The 21096-nt window shown below is 34.6% G+C and overlaps 1 protein-coding gene across 2 annotated transcripts in view; it reads left to right on the top strand.

The window, feature by feature from the left end:
• The window catches only part of dock4a (dedicator of cytokinesis 4a), a 199006-nt gene that overhangs the window by 38242 nt on the left and 139668 nt on the right, over positions 1 to 21096 (top strand). For both annotated transcript variants that reach the window (XM_087312229.1, XM_087312228.1), the window contains exons 2-4: positions 11263 to 11346; positions 16318 to 16358; positions 16537 to 16592. Coding sequence is in view for 1 of the 2 variants with exons in the window: in XM_087312228.1 (XP_087168354.1) it covers positions 11263 to 11346; positions 16318 to 16358; positions 16537 to 16592 (181 nt within the window). In the remaining variant the exon portion in view is untranslated. The remainder of the gene's footprint in view (positions 1 to 11262; positions 11347 to 16317; positions 16359 to 16536; positions 16593 to 21096) is intronic.

The raw sequence follows: 21096 nt of genomic DNA, 5'->3' as shown, positions 1-21096 counted from the left end.
TCATAAATGCGCTTTTCTCAAACATTTTTCCATAGCAACTCACATGTGCTGCACAGGAGACAGATGAGGAGGGTTCATCTGACGAGAAATCTGCTAAATTAGACAAAATCAAGATTTAAGAGTTTATCAAGCGAGAATATAGTTAATTTAAGTCAAATCGGCAGTTTATGTATAAGGATAGTGCATTTTTAAGAAATTCCATACTCTAAGCTCCAGAGCTTAGAGCTCGCAAACAGCTCTTGTGTGTATCTAACGGTCAGTCTTCGGACTTTTGAACCTGGTTATTTGGTTATTATTTTGTTTGAACTTGATTATTTGTTCTCAGGTGTATTTAATTTTGGCAGATCGCAAAGATAAGTTTCATAATTAATTTATGAACGTAATGTAATATTAGACTGATCTTGCATGTTTGGCTGATTACATTCCTTTATTGGAGGTTTTGTTTCAAAGACAAAAAAAATTACATTTACATTTACATTAAAGCAGAATGTTCTCTTACCTGGCCTAATATGTTTTTTTTCTTTTGCAAAATTTAATATCAAACATATTTAATTGCAAAAAAAATAGGCTTTGGCTGCTTTCTCTTTATAATGTATCTTATGTGCTCTTGAACTGGTGTTTCATAAGATACAGCTTTGTGAATGTTTTATTTAATGTGTATAAACTTTATTGTGTTTTAATAATCGTAGCGTTATTCTACTCAAAGCAACGATCACGGTCATTTTTTTTTAGATCAATTCTATGAGATTAATTTGCCTAGCCTAATAATTTGATTAAAAAGAAGCATAATTACATGATTTAATTGCTTTAGATGTTCAAAAATATTTGTTAAACAGATAAAAACAGCATGTTAAACAGAATAAAGTGCGAAGGCTTAAAGTTGATAACTGTTATCTTTAATTTAATTAGCCAATGAATAAAGTAACATATTTTTAAAGCGTATTTAATTGATATTATGCTTTTAATAAAATTTGTATGTTTATTATGAAATGTCATTCACGGAAATTCTGCTGTAGGTAGCCCAGCTATCGCAGTATTAAAGTTAATGTTAACTCTAAGAGAAAGCCAATATACATACAAATTCTCCTTTATCAGAGAAGTGGTAAAAAGTAGACTAACACATTCAGTATGTGACTAGAAACACACTTCAGGTGTTACTGGGAATGGCTTATTTGTCCACCTTGATCAGATTGATGAAATCACATTTTAATAACGTTAACAGGTATGAACAGCACGCACATGATCGCTCTGTCTGTCTGCTTGTCACTGCTGATTCAGCGGAGACACTAGAAAATCTTAACATGTCAAAACTGCAAAAAAAAATTGAACAAATATTGCGCAAAAAATTGTTTAAACGTAGGCACTATTAACAAATGTCCTTGGAATAAGCAGGATATTTAAAGCTGGTGCATTGTTTGGTCCTTCGGCTCTACGTCGATAATTATTTATGTTGTTAACACTTAGCCGTTTATTGTCCCTTACTTATATTATGTTTTTGTGTTGTTACATGACTATCAAGTCTGTGTTTTGTCTGATAACAATAATACATTTGGTTATAGCATTTATTTATAAACACTGCAGTTGTGTAAAGCACATTTAGTACATAATTATTACTTTTAAATTACTTGGATATTTATGTTGATGTTATAGTTGTTGACAAATAATTAGTTAATTAATAATTAAGTTAAACAGCATTAATACGTTTTAAAATGTTTTAAAATATTCACTTTAATGATCATTAGAAGTTAATTTTAATATAAAAAAGAAGTTTAATGTGACAATACTTTCTGCTTAAAAAAATCTATAATATGGGTCAATAGTAAATTAAGTACCAATAATTTGTGTATCTGCAATATTAAACTGCAGTTTTTATGAAATGCACAGACTTTGTGTACCTGGATTTGAATTGCAACACACTCTTCTTGCAGCTCGTCGAGAGAAAATTATATCTGCGGGTAACATTTGAGCACAGCAGAGAAAAAGCTTGTCAGCATAGCAACCAGAGTGATACAAGTAGCAACCGCCCAGTCCATTGTGACCTTTTTCCCCCCAAACAAAACCAACTCATAAATGTGCGATGTGTGATATTCTTCCTATCCACAGAGATTTAGAAGCCGAAAATGCATAATATTATCCAGACGCAAACAATTCATTAATGCCACCTTAACCTTTCCAAAACTCATAGATGTTGAACCGTCCTGTGTTCTGGTCATCTCACAGCCTCAAAAATACAATTTGAAGTTCTGTGAATGTAAAATTATTTCAAATCATGTCACTGTACAAATTCATGTTGGTAAGACGCAGGTTGAGTGACCATGTACAACTTCCACAATGCCATGTTGCCAGATCTAGTTTTTAAAAGCCTCACATTGTTGGATTCGTTTTAAAGGGTTTTAAAATAGTTGTGTGGCAACAGTGTAAATATAGCCAGCCTTTAATCGTTAAAAAAATAATAATAATAAATTATATTTTTCAATAGAATTATTGATTAGCATAGACTGAGTGAGAAGCAGCTGTCCGCCATTATGCTTTGCACCATACCTGTGCCGAAGATTATGTCTGCAACTAAGAGGTAGGTTTAGGTGGATAGATGATGCCATTGTCCATGGAGAATGGCCGATAGACATCATGATGCTGAGCCGGCATCGGAATCCTCCACCCTGCCCCCGTCACAGCAGCAACTTGCTCAAAAAAAACTCTTAGCCCAGGCAGGTCCAGGCAGGTCCAGGCAGTCAGCTGGTGCTTTAAGCACAAAACCCCAGAGATCAGTGCACATTGGATAGTTTATCAAGGATGTACCTCTGGATCGCGTCTCACTATAGTTGTTAAACTTGATATTTAATTAATCTTGTCTCTATCTAATGACTCTTCATTCTTTTGAATCTATCAGGTAACTTGTCACCGCGTCGGTACACTGCTTCAATATTTCGCTTTCACATTTATACTTAGTCATTTTAGTGAAAACCTCAGATACTGTTGGCTGGTTCCTGTTGGTTGTGCACTTTTTTTACCAACCAAGTTTGTCGACGCCATTATAACAACTCAGATCACTCTGCCTATTAATGCCAGAGTCCTGCGGAAAAAGTGATTGACAGGTGGTAACTTATGTGTAACTTCTCTTTATTTTTTTATGATTTGGTTATGGGTAAAAGAGTGACCGTGCGGGTCAGGTAGTTGAAACGGTAGGCTACAAATAATTAATTAATTAATTATTCATAAATAATTCATCGCCGCCTAAGACCACGATGGCACTGTTCATTGCGATGCTTCACATTGGACATCGTACAATGCCAAATTGGTCGACATCGCCCAACCATACCAAGAGCCATTAAAAATATTCATTTTATGATGCACAAATGAACACAGGAGTGTCTTCGGCTGTTATGTCAGCATCTTTTGACATAACATTAGTCATGTATTTTTTCCACTATGCTGACACATAGGCATTTGTAGCTCCATCCTCTTTTGAAAAGCCGTCTGGGAGCACAATCTAATGTGAATTTAAAACGACAGTCACCAAAACAGCACAATTTGCATCAAAGACTAAAAGGGGGAGATTTAAAAAGTTGTAAAAAAATTATTTGTATTGTATTTTGACCAGAAACTTCACATACAGAAAAAAGGGGCATACTATTTGATGGAGCAACATTACTAAAGGGCATTCATAAATTGGTAATATGAACTTTGGGGTTAGCAATTCATTCATATTCTAAATGATTTAAACTTATTTTAGTTCATTTTTTAGAGGATTGCCTTTGTTTTATCGCAAATATCAGGCAACACACCATTGTTGGCAGTTTAACTGTTAACGTTTTAAACTGAGCGGTAGCCATCATAAAAGGACCATTCAGATAGTTTATTGGTTTTTTTCAGATAGTTTATCACGATAATATGATATTAATTGGTCAAATATTATTAATGTAGAGTAATAAACAGATATTTATAGAACAGCAAAATGAAAACACTGGCCTGAATTCAATTAGTTTACAATTTGTGTATTTCACTCACAAAAAACGAATAGTTGGAGGGCTGTGGCTAAGAGTATTTCACCCAAGCAGTCAATCTGACATTGTGAGAAAAGAACTGCCATATTTCAGACACATACACTTACAAACACATGCATATAGTGTATATATGCAGAATATGCATGTGAATGTGTCTGTGTGCAAACAGAGCCCAAAGGCAATGAGTAAAATGACATCTTGACTACTAAACATAAACTCCTGAGCTTGCTTATTAAAAGCTAAAAGCAACTGTGTATATGGTCAGTTACATATCATTTTTATTAAAGCTTAAACCTCCATTTGAACTCCAGCCACTGCCAACTGGAGTGACAAAAGCTCTGTTGTAACAGGACGAACAAACCCATTTCAGCTGCGCTTGTGCTAAACGCTTTCCCACGGTCCTGCTGTCTGTGCTGTGGACACACACTGCTGCTTGGCAGATGCACAGACCAGCCAGAGGCTCGTCTCGCATAACCCTTACCAGGTGCAAAGAGCCCTCCAGACTCTTAGAACTTAGTCTCTGTGACTCAACCGTGTGGTTGTGATCATAGTAACAGCCAGGGGTTTAAATGGAGTCAGGTCTCAGGCTTGATAAAGCTGCAGTCTGTAACTGTTTGGTTTAATTTTTGAGTGCGCACATAACCAGGCAGTGTACAAAACAATCTCCACACTTCAGCCTGGCTCACTACGGAAAGAATTTATAATATGTTTTCTGATTTGAGTGGTAATGATAGGTTTTTTTGTGAAATATATGGGCAGGGGCGACACGGTGGTGCAGTAGGTAGTGCTCTTGCCTCACAGCAAGAAGGTCGCTGTTTCGAGCCTCGGCTGGGTCAGTAAGCGTTTCTGTGTGGAGTTTGCTTGTTCTCCCCGCATTCGTGTGGGATTCCTTCGGGTGCTCCGGTTTTCCCCACAGTCCAAAGACATGCGGTACAGGTGAATTGGGGAGGCTAAATTGTCTGTAGTGTATGTGTGTAAATAAGTGTGTATGGATATTTTCCAAAGAGGGGTTGCACCTGAAAGGACATTCACTGTGTAAAACATATGCTGGATAAGTTGGCGGTTCATTACGCTGTGGTGACCCCAGATTAATAAAAGGATTAAGCTGAAAAGATTATGAATATATGAGCAGGCTACTCTTCATCTTTGCATCATAGGGATGGTTGATGTTTTATCATTTGGAATGTACTATTAAAAATTTGCCCATAAGATAAAAAAAAAAATACTTATCGTAATAATTATAACAACTTTAATCTGACTGTGAAATTATTTATTATTACAGTAGTACAAGTGCGATTAGTTTTGCGTGTTTAAACCTGTTTACAAATACCAGTTGAGTGTTTAAAGCAGGGGTGCTCAATCCTGTTCCTGGAGATCTACCTTCCTGTAGATTTCAGTTGCTACCCATTTCAAACACACCTGCATGTATTTATCAAGTGCTGTTCAGGTCCTAATTAATTGGTTCAGGTGTGTTTGATCAGGGTGAGAGCTGTGTTTTGCAGCAAGGTAGATCTCCAGGAACAGGATTGAGCAGCCCTGGTTTAAAGTAACTATTTGTTGTGACCAGACATTGTTTATTATCACAGACTGAAGAAGAATCATGCTAATTTAAGTGATAAAGGCTAGGTCAATTAGCATTGCACTATAAACAGACATTAATGCTTATAAAATACCCAGGATAACTTAAAGAACACAAATAATCCAGATATTTCCACAAGAGTTTGTTTATTTTCTTCATGCTTGATCTATTTATCCGATTATATCATCTTTATCCTCGTGCAGTGAAAGCTGATCATAGCTGACATCTTCTTCAGTAATGTATACTGTATGTATTATGCAAACAAGAGCGCCCTCTAGTACCCAGTGTGTATGACAAAAATAACATTTTAACATATGCTTGGGGTCTTGAACCCTGCCAGTGCCCACTTTTTGCTGCAGCCTGCAGCTTAAAATAGAAAAAAACGTGAAAATTTATACTTTTGTCTAAAGATAGTGCACTTTTTTTTTGTCTCTCAGTGGACACATAAAAATCATCAAAATTATCACTATCACAATACATACCAGAAAATATTGTGATGGAATTTTAACTCTACATCACACATCCCTATCAATCTAGCTAAAATAAACCTCTCCATTACTTCACTTTGAGGCAAGTGTTTTTGACAAATTAATTATAATTATTTCGCACATGAGTATTTTATTGTACAGTAAGCTGGGTTGTGTGTGAGAAAGCTGTCAAATGTGTCGAAGCAAAGCTCATTGATATTCACAGCCTTTCCAAATATGGTCAAAACCAAGCTTTCCATTTAAGGGTTATTTCTGTGGTTATGCAAAAATGAGCCTTTAAAACTGAAGTATTTCTAGAGAATTGATGAGCTTAGGTTAGCCTAGGGTTGGGCCGATCGCGATAAAAATTTATGTTGATAACGATCACGATCTCTGGACTTTTTTTTGCTCCATATTGATCTAAGAGTCAATCATACAGCAGAAATGTACAGCAATGGGAATCTAGAAGTGTGTTGATATTAGAGATGAATCTGATGAATCTGCCATTGAAAATTGGTTATGCTGTATTAGGACTGGACAATTTGTCCAAAAATCAAAATCTCGGTTTATTGAACATTTTAACTCGATTATAATTAATGAACAATTATTCAATTTTTAAATTTTTGTCCTCATAGTTCACTGACAAGTTATATATGCTGTCTAAAACATATCTGGCACAGCTTTAAATCATTGTCAGTGTAGTGCAAATTAAGGCTCAAGAATGAGTCCATTGTCCTACTTGACCAGAGATCAAATGTGGATGCAAAATGGCCACAGAAGTTGAAATCAACCACAGTCTTCAACAGATCAGGGTCACATGACACATAGGGAAAGTAATTGAAAAAATCGTCCTGGAAAAATTTAATCAATTATAAGTTATATGAATGTCGATTTCTTTTACTTTTCGATTAGTGACCCAGCCCTATGCTGTATAAAGGACCCTCTTATTTTTGTGGCTTCAGTCATTGTTGGGATACACTTTTAAATCTGGAAGCATTAACAATTTATATTGAAATGTAACAAGTTAATGTTCGATATGGAAAAGAATTAAGCAAGATTTCATTTTCGCCACACATCTGCTATGTAGATATCAGAGAACGTTCATACTGTACATATTGAATCAGTGCACTCTATTGAATCTTTAAAAAAATTGAGCAATAGTAAAATCTTATGTGTCCAGAAGATATATATTTTTAATCAAGGTTGTTTAAAAGATCCATTTGATGTTAGAGCTGTTGGTCTATTTGTCAGTATTAAATGCATGAAATTTTGTGCCAGGAAGTCAGACATAATTTACATCTTTTGAAATATGAAAAAAGTGCTGTGGCCCATCCTTTACAGCATCTCTGGTAGAATGGAGGATGGATGCTGTGTGATTGCTTCAGCACATCTCTGACAGGCAGTGAGCACAGCAACACTTCTCAGCTTTAAAAGCTGACATGGCTGTTTCAGCAGCCTGCTTAACCTCTGAACGCTGTCAGAACTCTGTTGGGTTTGTTTATCCATATAATTATTTATTTATTTCCATGTCGGAACGTTTCCTTACCCACTTGATATGCAAATGAGCTCTCAAAAAGAAATATAAAACATGTTGGGTCGAGAAAATGAATGATATGTTGAGCCTATATGAGCTCGTGTGCGAAGATCTTGTATTTGTTATGTAAGGTTCGCTTTGGGACGTGACTCAGGGCTTATTTAAGAGAGCAGTGAGATAATGTTAGAAATGCAGATGCAAGCATAGTAAGGTTTATATTTCGTAGGGAAATGTGTGGAGTGCTGCATTTTGTATTTTGAAGTGTACTGAACTTGTTGTAGTTAAGCAAATTTGTTCTTGCTCTCTCACACACACACACACGCTTTTAATGAGCATTTTACAATTACGTTTGTGTTGGAAGAACTATAAAATGTTTTCTTCTTTTATCTGATACTAAGCTGCATCCAGTAAGTATATATTGGGGTGATTTATTTATTTTTTCTTCAGCAGCAGAAATGTTTATGTTAGAAAACATAGATATGTACTCTTAAAAAAATCAAGCTAAGAAAAGACCAAAGTCTTAGGGCCCTATCATACATCTGCACTGTAAAAAAAATTAATCCGTAAAATTTACGGTAAAAAATCAGCAGCTGTGGTTGCCAGTACTTTACCGTTAAAAACACGGTACAAACAGTAAAAGTAATTTTCATTTTTACAGTTAATTACCGTATTTTATTTTATTTCATTCATAGAGGATATATGTCTGTATTTTGAATGATCAACATCTACACATCTTTTGTTACACAGTTAGACACGTTAGCACACCCACATTCAGGTGGTGATGAGGAAGTTACATAATGAGCCAATGCTCATCACAATCAACTTCTACCACAAGCAGAAAAGAGTTTCAGCATATAGAAGGTGCTCAGTGTCATCCACACAGCTACTAAACACCAGTATGGTAACACGCATAAAATTAAAGTCATGAAATAAACATTGTTTATCAACATTAGATGTAACATAATTCTCTAATTTACATAACTGATGGGGAAACAACTAAAAAGATCCATATTAATGTCAACCAAATGCATAAAAAGTTATGTGCCATGCAGGGAATTCTGGGAAAGTCAATTTACGGTTATTCGCCGTATATATTAAGTAAACATACCATTAACCAGGTTACGGATTTGTACTGTAGCATTTTTACAGTTTTTTACCGTTGAAATAACTGCCATTTTTTACAATGTGGCGCAATGTGGCGCAGGGTGCAACGCAATTGTTATTTACTAGTTTCAGCTTGACGCAAGAGTCGTTTTGACGTTTTTTTTCAGTCACGCTGTTTAAATAGCAAAGGCATTTGCGCTCATATGTGCGCCCATAACAGCATTTTAATACAGGAAACACACTGAAATTGTTTATATTATGTTTATGTCACCTTATGTTATTTTATGTTATGTTACATCACATTATGTTACATTGCCACATTATGTTATGTTATGTTACATTGTTATGTTAAATTGTGTTACATTTTGTTGTGTTACTTTGTGGTACGTTATGTTACGTTGTGTTGGAATATTATCCTCTATTCCATGTGTGTTCAATTCAAACTCAGGAGAAATTGTTCAATGCTTAAAAGATTAGTAATTTATTGAATACAAATGAATAATTCGATGTTCAGAGCTCTGGGCATACACAGATTAAGTCTAGCTGTTATACAATGCTAACCGGGACTTATATCAGGTGCTCTGCCATGCCTGGTAACTAGAAACCCAGTTTTATAGACATGAGGAGAAAACGGGGGTGAGTTCCGTTCTGCTTTTACTGCATATTTGGTATTTCTTCCTTCACTATTCTCTTTCTGCACAGGAAATCTAAATAGTTAATTGCACCTTTAACATATTTCACAACTCGTGACAACCATACCCTTCTTGTGACCCTGCACATCTTTTTTGGTAGAGAGGAAGTCTAGACCAAGGCCCCCCTTCTTGCAATATCTTGTAGCCTTGTATCTTGTATTTTCCTTTGTCCGCAGAACTTGAACAAAATGTTCCAGTAAATGACCCCATAATAAAAGAAGAACTTCAGTTAGTATAACATATCACATAACGAGAGAAAGATTGGTTAATCAGTTGCTTGTCAAAACCTTTTTTCTAATGAACACAATCCATGTATTCGTCCATGATTAATATGTGTATATGTTCCAAAAATATGAAGAGATTAATGTGAGTAACATAAGGTGTCTATAATGTTGTTGAGATTAATATGAGTACCATAAGATGAAAATAATATTTTCTTTAGCTTTCCTCCAATAGTTGCTTTACATTACGTTATGTTATGATACGCTATATTATGATACGTTGTTATCTTTTTATGTTATGTTACGTCACATCACGTTATGTTTTGTTACGTTTTGTAACGTTTTGTAACGTTATGTTATGTTATGTTACGCTATTATGTTATGTTAAATTACGTTATATTACGTTATGTTGTTACGCTACATTGCGTTGCGTTACATTACGTTACGTTATGTTACATTACATTATGTTGTGTTGCGTTATGGTGCGTTATGTTATGGTGCGTTACAGTGTTACATTGTTATCTTATGTTATGTTACATTGTGTTATGTTGTCTTATTAAACATTATTATGTTGTTATGTTTCATTATGTTGTTGCGTTACGTTATGTTGCTTTACTTTACATTACATTGTTACATTATGTTGTTACGCTGTGTTATGTTATGTTGCATTACATTATGTTGTGTTGTTACATTGCTATCTTATCTTACTTTATATCTTACTTTTTTACATTTTGTTGTTATGTTATGTTGTTATGTTACGTTACGCTGTGTTACGTTATGTTATGCTATGTTGAATTACTTTTCTTTTGTGTTGTTATATTATTAGTACATGTTATTAGTATTAGTAGAACTAAAAATGAAAAGTTTTACGACACGTTGTCCAGTCATTTACATGGCAACACAGAAATCTTTCAAAACATCTTTTAAGCAATATAGTTCTAGTTAATTTACAATAATGCCATGTAGTGGAAAAAGATTTCATGATATCATGTGCATGTGTTTTTATGTGTTTATTCTGTAGATATACACAAACAACTGACAGTTGGTAGGCTAGAGAAGCGTAGGTGGGAAGATGTTTATTGTTTCCTTTTAAAGTAACATTACCTACTTTTATATTACATTTTTTATTATTATTTTTATTTATGTTACAAAAAACAATAAATAAAATAGTTGAGAGTTCTTCTCTGTTCTAAATTGACAACTAAGCAACATAATATAATTTGCTAGTGTAAAGTCATTTTCTAACAAATGCCTCAGTTCTCACAATTTTTAATAAAGTAATTCAAATTTGAAACGTTATGCCCTTAAAAACAGTTTTGTGTGTGTTTTTCTTTCTTTGTTTTTTTTTTTAAGATCAGATGCAGTCTATACCAAGACATGACCGGGAGCTATACAAAATGGATTTGACCTTGAGACTTTGAGCAGTACAATTTGAATAGTTGCCATTTAAGAATAAGATTGCTGTGTTAGTAGTGTTTTTACATTTAATTTTGAAATAGAAGTAATTATTGAATGTATTTTTGGTATATTTTCACCCACTGGGGTAAACGTTTCCATCTCGTCCACATGCAGTTACGCAAACAAAGATCGCTCAGTCTTCGGATTTGTTTCAAGTTGATTTACTTAATGTTTTCTCCTTTTGTTTGTTTCCTTTTCTTTAGTGCTGGCAAACTTTCGAGGAATGGTTCAGCATGGACTCCCACTGGAGATCGGTGACACGGTGCAGATTTTGGAAAAATGTGAAGGTAATCGCTGTTTTATTGTGTAGATGACAATCAGCCACTTCAAAACTGTATGTTCTTCGATTAAGAGACAAAAGTATACTTAAAAATTCATGAGTCTGATGTCAGACCTGCTTTGAGATTTGTGCTTTAATGAGAAATGGTGAATGGGATGAATGTACAAACAATAAATTGTATTAAATGAATCCATTAGTATATGATACTGTAGAAATAACTACCATTTTGAGAACTGACATGTAGAATTGGAGGACTTACACTCTCATATTTATTGAAAGGGGGGGAGAAACCTATTTTTGACCCTAAAACATAATATAATTGAATATATATTTTTGAATGATATTAGAGAACGATTTAATTTAATAAAAAGCTGTCTCCTGGAAGAATTTTAGGATATTTATCATTGATTAAATTCAAAAGTCATATATTAATTTTGTCTATTGCTATCTGTATGTTTTTTGTATAATGTGTGTTTATTAAGAAACTGTTATGATTTGTAAATTATATATTGAATGTTTATTAGTAATTTTGCTCTAAATTTTTCATTGATGCCAATATATGGCATTAAAACATAATTTAACTCAGTGGTTCTCAAACTTTTTTCATCAAGTACCACCTCAGAAAAAATTGGCTTTTCAAGTACCACCATTAAAATGAGCAGCATTGAAATACAGTAGCGTAGTTGGCCCAGTTAAGCAGCTACAACTCTGCACAGTTAAAAAACGTGGCAGATTACCTCAGAAATATAGGCTATATGTCATATATTACATATTATATACATAATTTTTGATAAATTTTGAAATGTGTGTAGCATGTACATGACATATTTCATTTCTCCGCGTACCACTGGAAGGAAGTCTGCATACCACTAGTGGTACACGTACCACAGTTTGAGAACCACGGATTTAACTTATTTATAATTAGAAAAATCACTTTACGGTAGATAATTCCTGATGTTGTTTACTAGGATCATGTCCAAGGGGTATGATATATATTTTTAAAGTTATACAAATGTTAAAACAGGTTGTGAAAGTTTGATCTAGGATTAAAGGAATCATTTATTTTTATATTTGACACTGTTAAAAATGATATGTACGTATGTACTATTTATTTTAAGTTAAATATTTTGATCTCTTTTAAAATGTTGTGTGTGTGGGTATTTGGATAGAATCAGTTTTTGTTGTATACAATTGCGTTTTATTTTAGAATAATTTTACACACATTAAGACTCCAGTAATAAAGGTCTATCATGCTGTTTGTTTTACATATGAAAATAAAATATTGCTCTGTGCATCATCATTTAATGGTTGCAAATATTTAACATTATTCATGAAGTGTAAAAATGATAAGTGATTGTGTATTCACAGTACTTTTGATATATATTTATATCAACATATATAAATATGGTGGAAATGGGGGGATGGTTGAAAACGGAGCCGTCAGGTCAGACACTTCGGAGCTCATAGCTTGCTGCAGTCATGACTCATGACAGATCACATGGCGTGATAATTTATTCTCTGTATTCATCACTAATTTATTTGATCAATATTTATTTATTTATTGCAATAAGGAGTTACAAAAAAACTCATATAGTCTCTACAAACCATTAATGAAATGTTTATTTTCAACAACAAGGGAATTAAGTATTTAAGTTGATATTTAGTTATTCATTAAAAATATATCATTTAAATAGTTTATTGAGCTAAATCTGTATAGAAAAAAGACAAAAAAATACACTTATGCAAATAATATAGCCTTTATAAACACATTATTTAACAATAAATGTACAAGACAGAGATAACATAGAGTTAATTGTTTTGAAATTTGTGAGACGGAAGTTGTCCAATAATTAACTCGAAAAACATGTGGTTGTTGTCAAGCGGTGAATATAGTCAATCATGTAATATCGGTGTCATCATCACTGCTCCTGCAGTCACTCTTCAGATGCTGAATCTGCTGTCTGATCCATAGATATTTACATTAGATGTCGCCTACCCTCTACCCTGTTGTTGTCTATTGGAGGGAATGCGTCAATGGAGCTGCCATTTTAGTACAGGGTAGCGCTCCTTTGAAATGAATGTGGGACCAAGGTGTAGTAGAGGATTGGCCATCTGGAGCCATAGATATGTAAACATATATACATATATCTATGATCAGGAGTTTTCCTAGTGTTCAGTATGCAAATACTTTTTTAAATTACGAAAATTATTATTTTATATTTTTTACATCGATGGATAACCGCACAGGTATTGCCGACAAAGAGCGTGCATTTGTGTGCATGGATATGTATAATCCTCCCTCCCTGTTAAACTCTTTCCTTCTTTCACTTCTAATTCTAACAGAGGGAGCGATTCATTGTGAATAAATTTCCATTATAACCAACTTGTGTGAAATATCAATATCCCTGTGTCTCAATGTGCATATTCACCTTTCTGATCTAAATTGTATATAATATAACATCTGTAATTCTCAATAATTTTCATTGAGGCTCAGGCACTGTTATGTTATAAGGCACCCTTAAGTTACTTCAAAAGCTAGCCCTTACTTCACTTAACCGACAATAGTTTCTAGTACCGCAGCTTCTTGTTGTCATTTTTCATTTACAGTGTTTTCTGCTTTTATTCAACAAATTAAAGAGTATATGGGTATTTACTGCAAGTGGTCAGTGCAGTAAGTGACTGTATAATCAATAGCGTAACTCGTTTAGCACAAAGGTTTGTAACATACAAAAGCATAAAAAATGAAATCTTAAATGTTCTGCCTTTATGCTTTGTTTTTTTATTCGCTCGTTACTACATCTGTACACAGTGCAAAAGTCCAGCATCTTCACAGTGGCTTTAGTCTTGATTAGTGCGGTTGAATGACTTTTGTCCTAGGAGGACTGTACAAATGTGGCTATATCTTGTGTATACAGTATATCTGGTCTGATCTCGGAGTGATGTTGCAGTACTTTGATGCCACATGTGAGAGTCATAAGGCGTCGGCACCGTGAAGTCAAAATTTCTAACCATGATGCACCGCTTTGAGACAGATTTCGATCGGTCTGTGCAACGCTGCATGAAGTCGAACGCACCTATTATCACACATATATTAGCTTTGACAACTGGATTGGTTTTTAAAGGGGTGTCAAGTAATGTTTCTGTAGGTAGAGTCTGAAAATTCACTATGTTAAAAATCATAAAACTGCAAATGTGTAAATATCTAAAAGAAAAAACTGTTTTGGGATATTGTATTTTGTTCTTATTTTCAAGGTATCCGCAGGGTCTTAAAGTCTTAAAATGTCTTAAATTTCAAAAGCTAAATTTTAGGCCTTAAAAAGGCCTTAAATCTACTGAAATATTCTGTTCTAGGTCTTAAATCTTTTTTAACAGGTCTTAATTTTCCTCTGTTCATGTATAGCTACCCAATCTGGCCATTAACACCAAATACAATCACCAACAATCCATCTCAATAAAGCTTTTATACTTTTATTTTAAAATAGCATTTAATTACTTTCCTTGCTGTAACACTGCTGAGGATACTGACCTGACCTATATTTTTTGTTATTAAATTATTTTTGTTGTAGACTGAAGTAATTGACAGCTATGGTTTGTTCTGTTTTTGGTAAGGATTATAGGGTATGTGAATGGATATATTTGAAAATTAATATTCAAACAAAAATTATTAATATTGTATAATTAAATGTATTAAATTGTTATAATTTTTTGATAGGGCAAATGAAAATCTTTGTAACAGGGATAACGTTATTCGAAAAAAATCCTTAGCATTTAGCCCTGTATAAAGTCTGGTTTATACTTCTGCGGCGAGAAATTGGCGTGACCCATGGCTCATGCCTTGCGCGTAGTCGTGCATTTATACTTTTGCGTGCTGTTTGTGTTGCTCTGCAATAACACTTCTGAAACACTAGCTGGCTGCGAGGTGTTTATGTTCCTCTTTATCAAATTTCTTTTCGGGTGTTTTGTTTTTTTGAACGCTATCTTAATGCTAAAACTCGCTCACTCAGAGGTGGGAACCAGCAGACGTGCAACAACTTTAATCGTAAGGTAAACAAACAACAAAAGTTTCCATCTGGAGCTCCTTCACTGTAAACACGAGCTCCATCTGCCTCGCGGCTCTCAGCAACGCCCACAATTTTTATGCTACCAAGCCGACCAACACAGAGCTTGCTCTACACATCGTTACGACGTGTAGTTAAATAATTTGAGAGGTGCATGTCAGTCACAAGGGCTATGCATCCACGTGAAGGCTGCGCCAGACTATACACATGTGCTTGATGCAGAAGTATAAACCAGCCTAAAAGTATAAACCTAAAATTTCATTCATAATGTTCTTAAAAATGTCTTAAAGTCTTAAACTTAACTTGGTGAAACCTGCAGAAACCATGTATTTGGTCAAAGGACTTTTCTATGTATACAATGTTCATTGTGATAAGTCCTTTTTTTCTTTCCAGCATCTGCAATCGAAGGACTAAATGTTTGATTCCTCATAACAAGAGCCTGCATTGAGAGATCTGTAAATAATAAAACTCGTCTAGATTGGTGCCATATTCTGAAAGATGCTTTAACAATTGGATCCGGAGAATACCTTAATACTGGGTCAGAAAGAGGAATCTTAGAGCATAGCAAAGCAGATGATGCACAGTACTTTTAACTATTAGCTGTGGAATTAACCCATTAGCATTACCATTTCACCATTATTTCCACAACAGAAAGTTATTAAATATGAAATTACAGTGTTTTGGTTCAGAGCAGTAATGATTAAGAGTAATTACAGTATTTAAAGGATTCTACTTGGATATGTCTTTTATTAGTATATTTTCTTCAGGTCATTATTGTAGAAACACCCTTAATGAACTTGTTGATAATTTGTGCATTAAATAATTGAACAAATACTTTTATTAATAATTTAAAGCCTTCTGCATGTTTAATATTGATGTTTGCATTATACATATGACATATTATAAATGTAATTCCGTAGGATGGTACAGAGGATTTATCACAAAGAATCCAAATGTAAAGGTAAGCCTGTGCATAATTTATATAATCCCTTTATTTCTCTCTTGATCTGTTTTATTTTTCCTGTATCTGTTTCCTCTGCTTTGACTCTCAGTCCATTTATATACAGATGGTTTGTTTTCTCTTGTGTGCTTTACAGCAGTAATTGGCTCATTAAATAATTTCTGTGCTCTCTCCTCAGGGAATATTCCCAAGCTCCTACATTCACCTCAAGAATGCCCACGTCAAAAACAAAGGGTGAGAGTCAGTCAATTCTAGATATAAATATACAGATCTTACTGCATGTAATGAGCTGAATTGATTTATACATTTGCACTAATTGGTGGATGGATAGAAAGCCACATATATGACAGGAAAAATCAAAGCAAGCCGTTGTAAATCTGTGATGCATATCTTCGGTTTGGAGGTTTACATTTGAGGGAATAAAACAAGCACTGATAAATAAAACAACCTTTGCCATTTGTAAAGGTTGCCAGTACCAGATTAAACAGTACTCTCCAAATATGACAAAATAGTCTGTGTATCTTAAAAGAAAACTTGGAGTTGTCAATATCGTCAATATTTTTGTTGAAGTTTGCGTAAAATCTTAATGTACAATGTTAAATTTGATTGTGCGCATTGTTATTTTTAAGGTGAACAGTTAATTCACAAAAAAAAATGTGTTTTGGTAATCTTCAGTCAAAGTCTGATCATTTGCTTGCTTCTGCATTTGGAGTGGTGGTCTTTCTTTGTTGATGTCAGTTACAATATTCTTAACCCCTCTTACTGTTAGTTTGCTATGAGGTAAATGATGCACAAAAAAGCCCCACCTCCACCTAGGGTTGGGTATTGTTTGGGGATATTTCGATACCGGTGCTAAATCGATACTTTTAAAACAATACCGGTTGTTAAACCGGTGCCTGAACTGGGGCCACATACTTTTGGGAGTCATAATAATTCCTATTTCTTATTGTTTATTTTGTGAATGAAAGCAGTTTTAAATTTAAATAAAAATAAGGTCAGTATAATTAGCATCCTTAAGAAATATTTACTGTATATTTTTTTGATATACACAACAAATCAGTTACGAAATTATTTGACTAATTATTTCAACTTTTGTAGTTAACTGATTAAGTCTTTATACTTTAATCTGAATAAAAGACTATAAAATACTTAAAGGGGTTTGTCTGAATACAACTGTCTTGCAAAATAACTAGTAAAATGTTCTGCACTGGCTGTCACCATGGGGAAGATAAAAAAGTAGATATTAGAAATGAGTTAATTAAACTTTTATGTTTAAAACTGTGTTGTAAATAAATCCCGTGTTGAAGACGGAAATCAAAAATAAATGAAGGCAAAACTAAACGAGTTGAATATTACTTACATGAGCGTGGCTGAAAACTACATTTGATCAATGTCTTACATCTGTTCTTTGGTACTTGCTGACTGTTTGTAAATTCAAGACTGCATTTTCTAACGTAAAACTATGTACACTAGATTTCTGATTAATAATGGTCTCTGCTTAGCCGAGGACTTCCTATATTAAAAGTATTAAATCGCTATTGAAAACTGAAGTCTAATATCTTCAACAGTGGACATTTTGATTGTGTTTCACAACATGAACATGACTGAAGTTTAATCTTTTTATTACCTGTGTCAATTTGGGTGTCAACTTCTGACGAATGTGGGGAACTGATGTGCACAGCACCGTCACAGAGAGAGCAAGTGCCGTAAAACCAGAAGAAGCGAGTGCCCGAGAGAGCGATTGCACGTGACGCCAAGCACGCAAGAGAGGCATTCCTTTGCCTTTTTGAGCCCTCAAATGTGTCATTAAGTTTTACATGTTTCCCCCTTACATGCAGCTTTTGTAAAGCACGTCGCTGTGTCAGAATCCTTGCTTATAAAATATATTTTAGAATTCTTAGTTTAAGCACATTTGATGAACGCAATCATGCGTGTTGATCTGAAGGGTCGCTGTCGCTCACCGAAAACCTGGCTGAATGTGCGTGTTGCGTGCGTCCATTCCCTTGCGACAATAGCCCCTTTCACACAGTGATACGGGTAAATATATGGAAAATTTCCGGAACGACTTTAACGGTAAATTCAAAAAAGCGCTGTTCACACAGGCGACAACGTTACGGAATTTTTCCGGAGAAGAGCATTCACACATCCATTTCAAAATACCGGTAATTCTGACATCATTAGCCAGAAATGACCTCTAAACGGCTGCGCTTGTATTTGTAATCATTTGACTACATCACAAACTCTGTGGATGGATCAGTATTGTGAACAACTTCGATGAAAACATATAGAGAAACACTTTCGCATGTCGAGATGTACATGATATGTGTGTGTGCTGGCGCTCATAGACTGTTTATGGGCACACACAAAGCTTGAAGGTAAACAAACAATGGCTTATCATAAGCATCTTATCGATAATTAATTACACAGTTAGCATTAAGATGAACATATAAACATTATGTGACTAATTTCTAACAGCTAAATGTGTCTGGAAAAATATTCAAAGGCTTTTATTCTCATAAACCGTGCGGACGTGAATGCGTCTGACTGTTCTGATTGGATAAAGCATACGTCTCACGTCTGCACGTTCTAGACGTGCACGCGCTCTTTCCAGCAATCTTCCTTTTGCGTTCACACACCGCAGCATTCCGGCAAATTACCGGTAATGTTACAACTTCTCTTTCCGGAAAATAGCCAGAACGAATTTACCGGTATTTTCAAAAAAAGTCTGTTCACACATACACACCTTTCCGGAAAATTGTCGGTAATTTTCTGTAAAGGTGTGTATGTGTGAAAGGGGCTAATGACAATCGCCTGACATCGCCTGTCCGTATTCCTCAAAGTTGTTTAGAATTAAATATTTAGAAATGGTGTGACACAAGGCCTATGTGTGCCTTTCATGCTCCCCTTTGATGCTTCTCACGGCCTTGTTGTAACACCAGTGGCACCAAAATTAGGCACCGAAATTCATATGCTGATTTGATCCGGTACGGTTACAAAGGTACCCAACCCTACCTCCTACCAGGTATCAATATTGAAAATGTAAAAATAAATTGATAAATTTCCCGCTAACGATGAGCCCTGTTGAGCACGTTCTTAAACATCGCTGATTGGTTGTTGTGTGGTTACGTGCTTAACAGATATGACTGTGATCGACTCTGATTATCAACTTACCATTTTTCACTTCTTTTACCAAGTGTAAACAGTGATACATAGATGCTGAATTGTTTCAAAACCAGGTAGATCAGTTGAGCTGACACTTGAGCAATCCGCTGATGGATTGACTGATTGACGCTGCGTTGAAATGCTCCATTGCCCTATGTATCTGTGTGCTTATCTCTGTTTGCACTTAAAGAGTGGAGTTTATGTGCTCAGCAGTGCCCAGATTTTAGTGGGAAATGGACATTTTTAAAATTTCAAGTAATGATTAGTACTGAAACTGATAATTTTGACAACCTTAAACCCTACTTAATATGCAGATTCAGCATACTGAACAGGCCCGTAGCCGTAGTGGGTTTGAAAGACTCATCTCCCACTGACAAAGGTTCATGTTTGACTTCTGTGCAAAAATTGTGAAACTAACCAATCAAAGAAGGCTTTAAGACCAAGAAGAATCATCTGTTAGATTGTTATTTTTATGTTTGAATATGTGTGAATATTCAATTGGCCGAATTCTGAATAAGGAAAATTGAATGTCTTGGGCAGTTTGTTATTTGTGTATAGGCTTCAGTTTTAATTTAAAACAAGTTTAACAGAATGTAATGATAGATGATAATAAAATTGTATTTTAAAAATAAATATCTTTTTATATTTCTTTATTCTAAATCTTCAAATTTAAAATGTTAATCTCAACATTGTTTATGAAACTAATATAAATCTTACAGTTTAAATACACATTTGTAAATAAACACTTAAAATAGTAAAATAGCATGGTGAACAATTTGGCAAAATGATAAGATATATTTTTTGTAAATCAAAAAGTGTAGTTATGATTAATTGTGCTTAAAATGTCTCTAAAATGCAGTATTTAAACCTCATAATTAAATACAAAATAAGGCAAATAACTGCAAAGTCCAGTTTTTCAGAAACAAAAAGAACCGACCCCTTCTTCTGGCTGCAGGCCTGACTGAAATAAAAGTTTCTTAAACAACTTCTGCTTCACGCAGACTTTTAAGTTTAACTGCTTTGTTTTTGTTTGCTCTATATATTTTCTTTTTGTAATGTATTTTACTACCGTAGCATGATTTTGTTGTTTCCAAATGAAAATTGCCACATTACAGATTTTTAGGAATGCATTAAAATGTGAGCTGCTGAAAATATGAAAAAGAAAAACTGCAGAAGAAAAACTGCATATGAGCAGAGGAGAACACATATTCATTCATTCATTCATTCATTCATATATTCATTCGATCATTCATTCGATCATTCATTCATTCATTCATTCATTTTCAACCGCTTTTTTTGGGGCCGTGTCGCGAGGGCAGCAGTCTTAGGAAAGAACTCTCCAGACACTTCCTTTAGCTCCTCCGGCAAGATCTCAAGGCTTTCTCAGGCCAGCAGAAAGACATAGTCCCTCCAGCATGTCCTGGGTCTTCACCGAGGTCTCTTTTGTTACATTTGTCACATGCTCACTGAAAACAGCAATATCCACAGGACATTTCTGTTTAGTACACTTGTTCCTGCTGCTTGCAGTTGCTCTACAGTGCTGTCATGGCAACCGCTGTAAAATGTCACCTCTAAA

Source organism: Danio rerio, chromosome 25 (genome assembly GCF_052040795.2).
Source record: "Danio rerio strain M-AB ecotype USA chromosome 25, GRCz13ab, whole genome shotgun sequence".
NCBI classification, from domain to species: Eukaryota; Metazoa; Chordata; class Actinopteri; order Cypriniformes; family Danionidae; genus Danio; species Danio rerio.
This window is presented reverse-complemented; position numbering and strand designations above follow the sequence as displayed.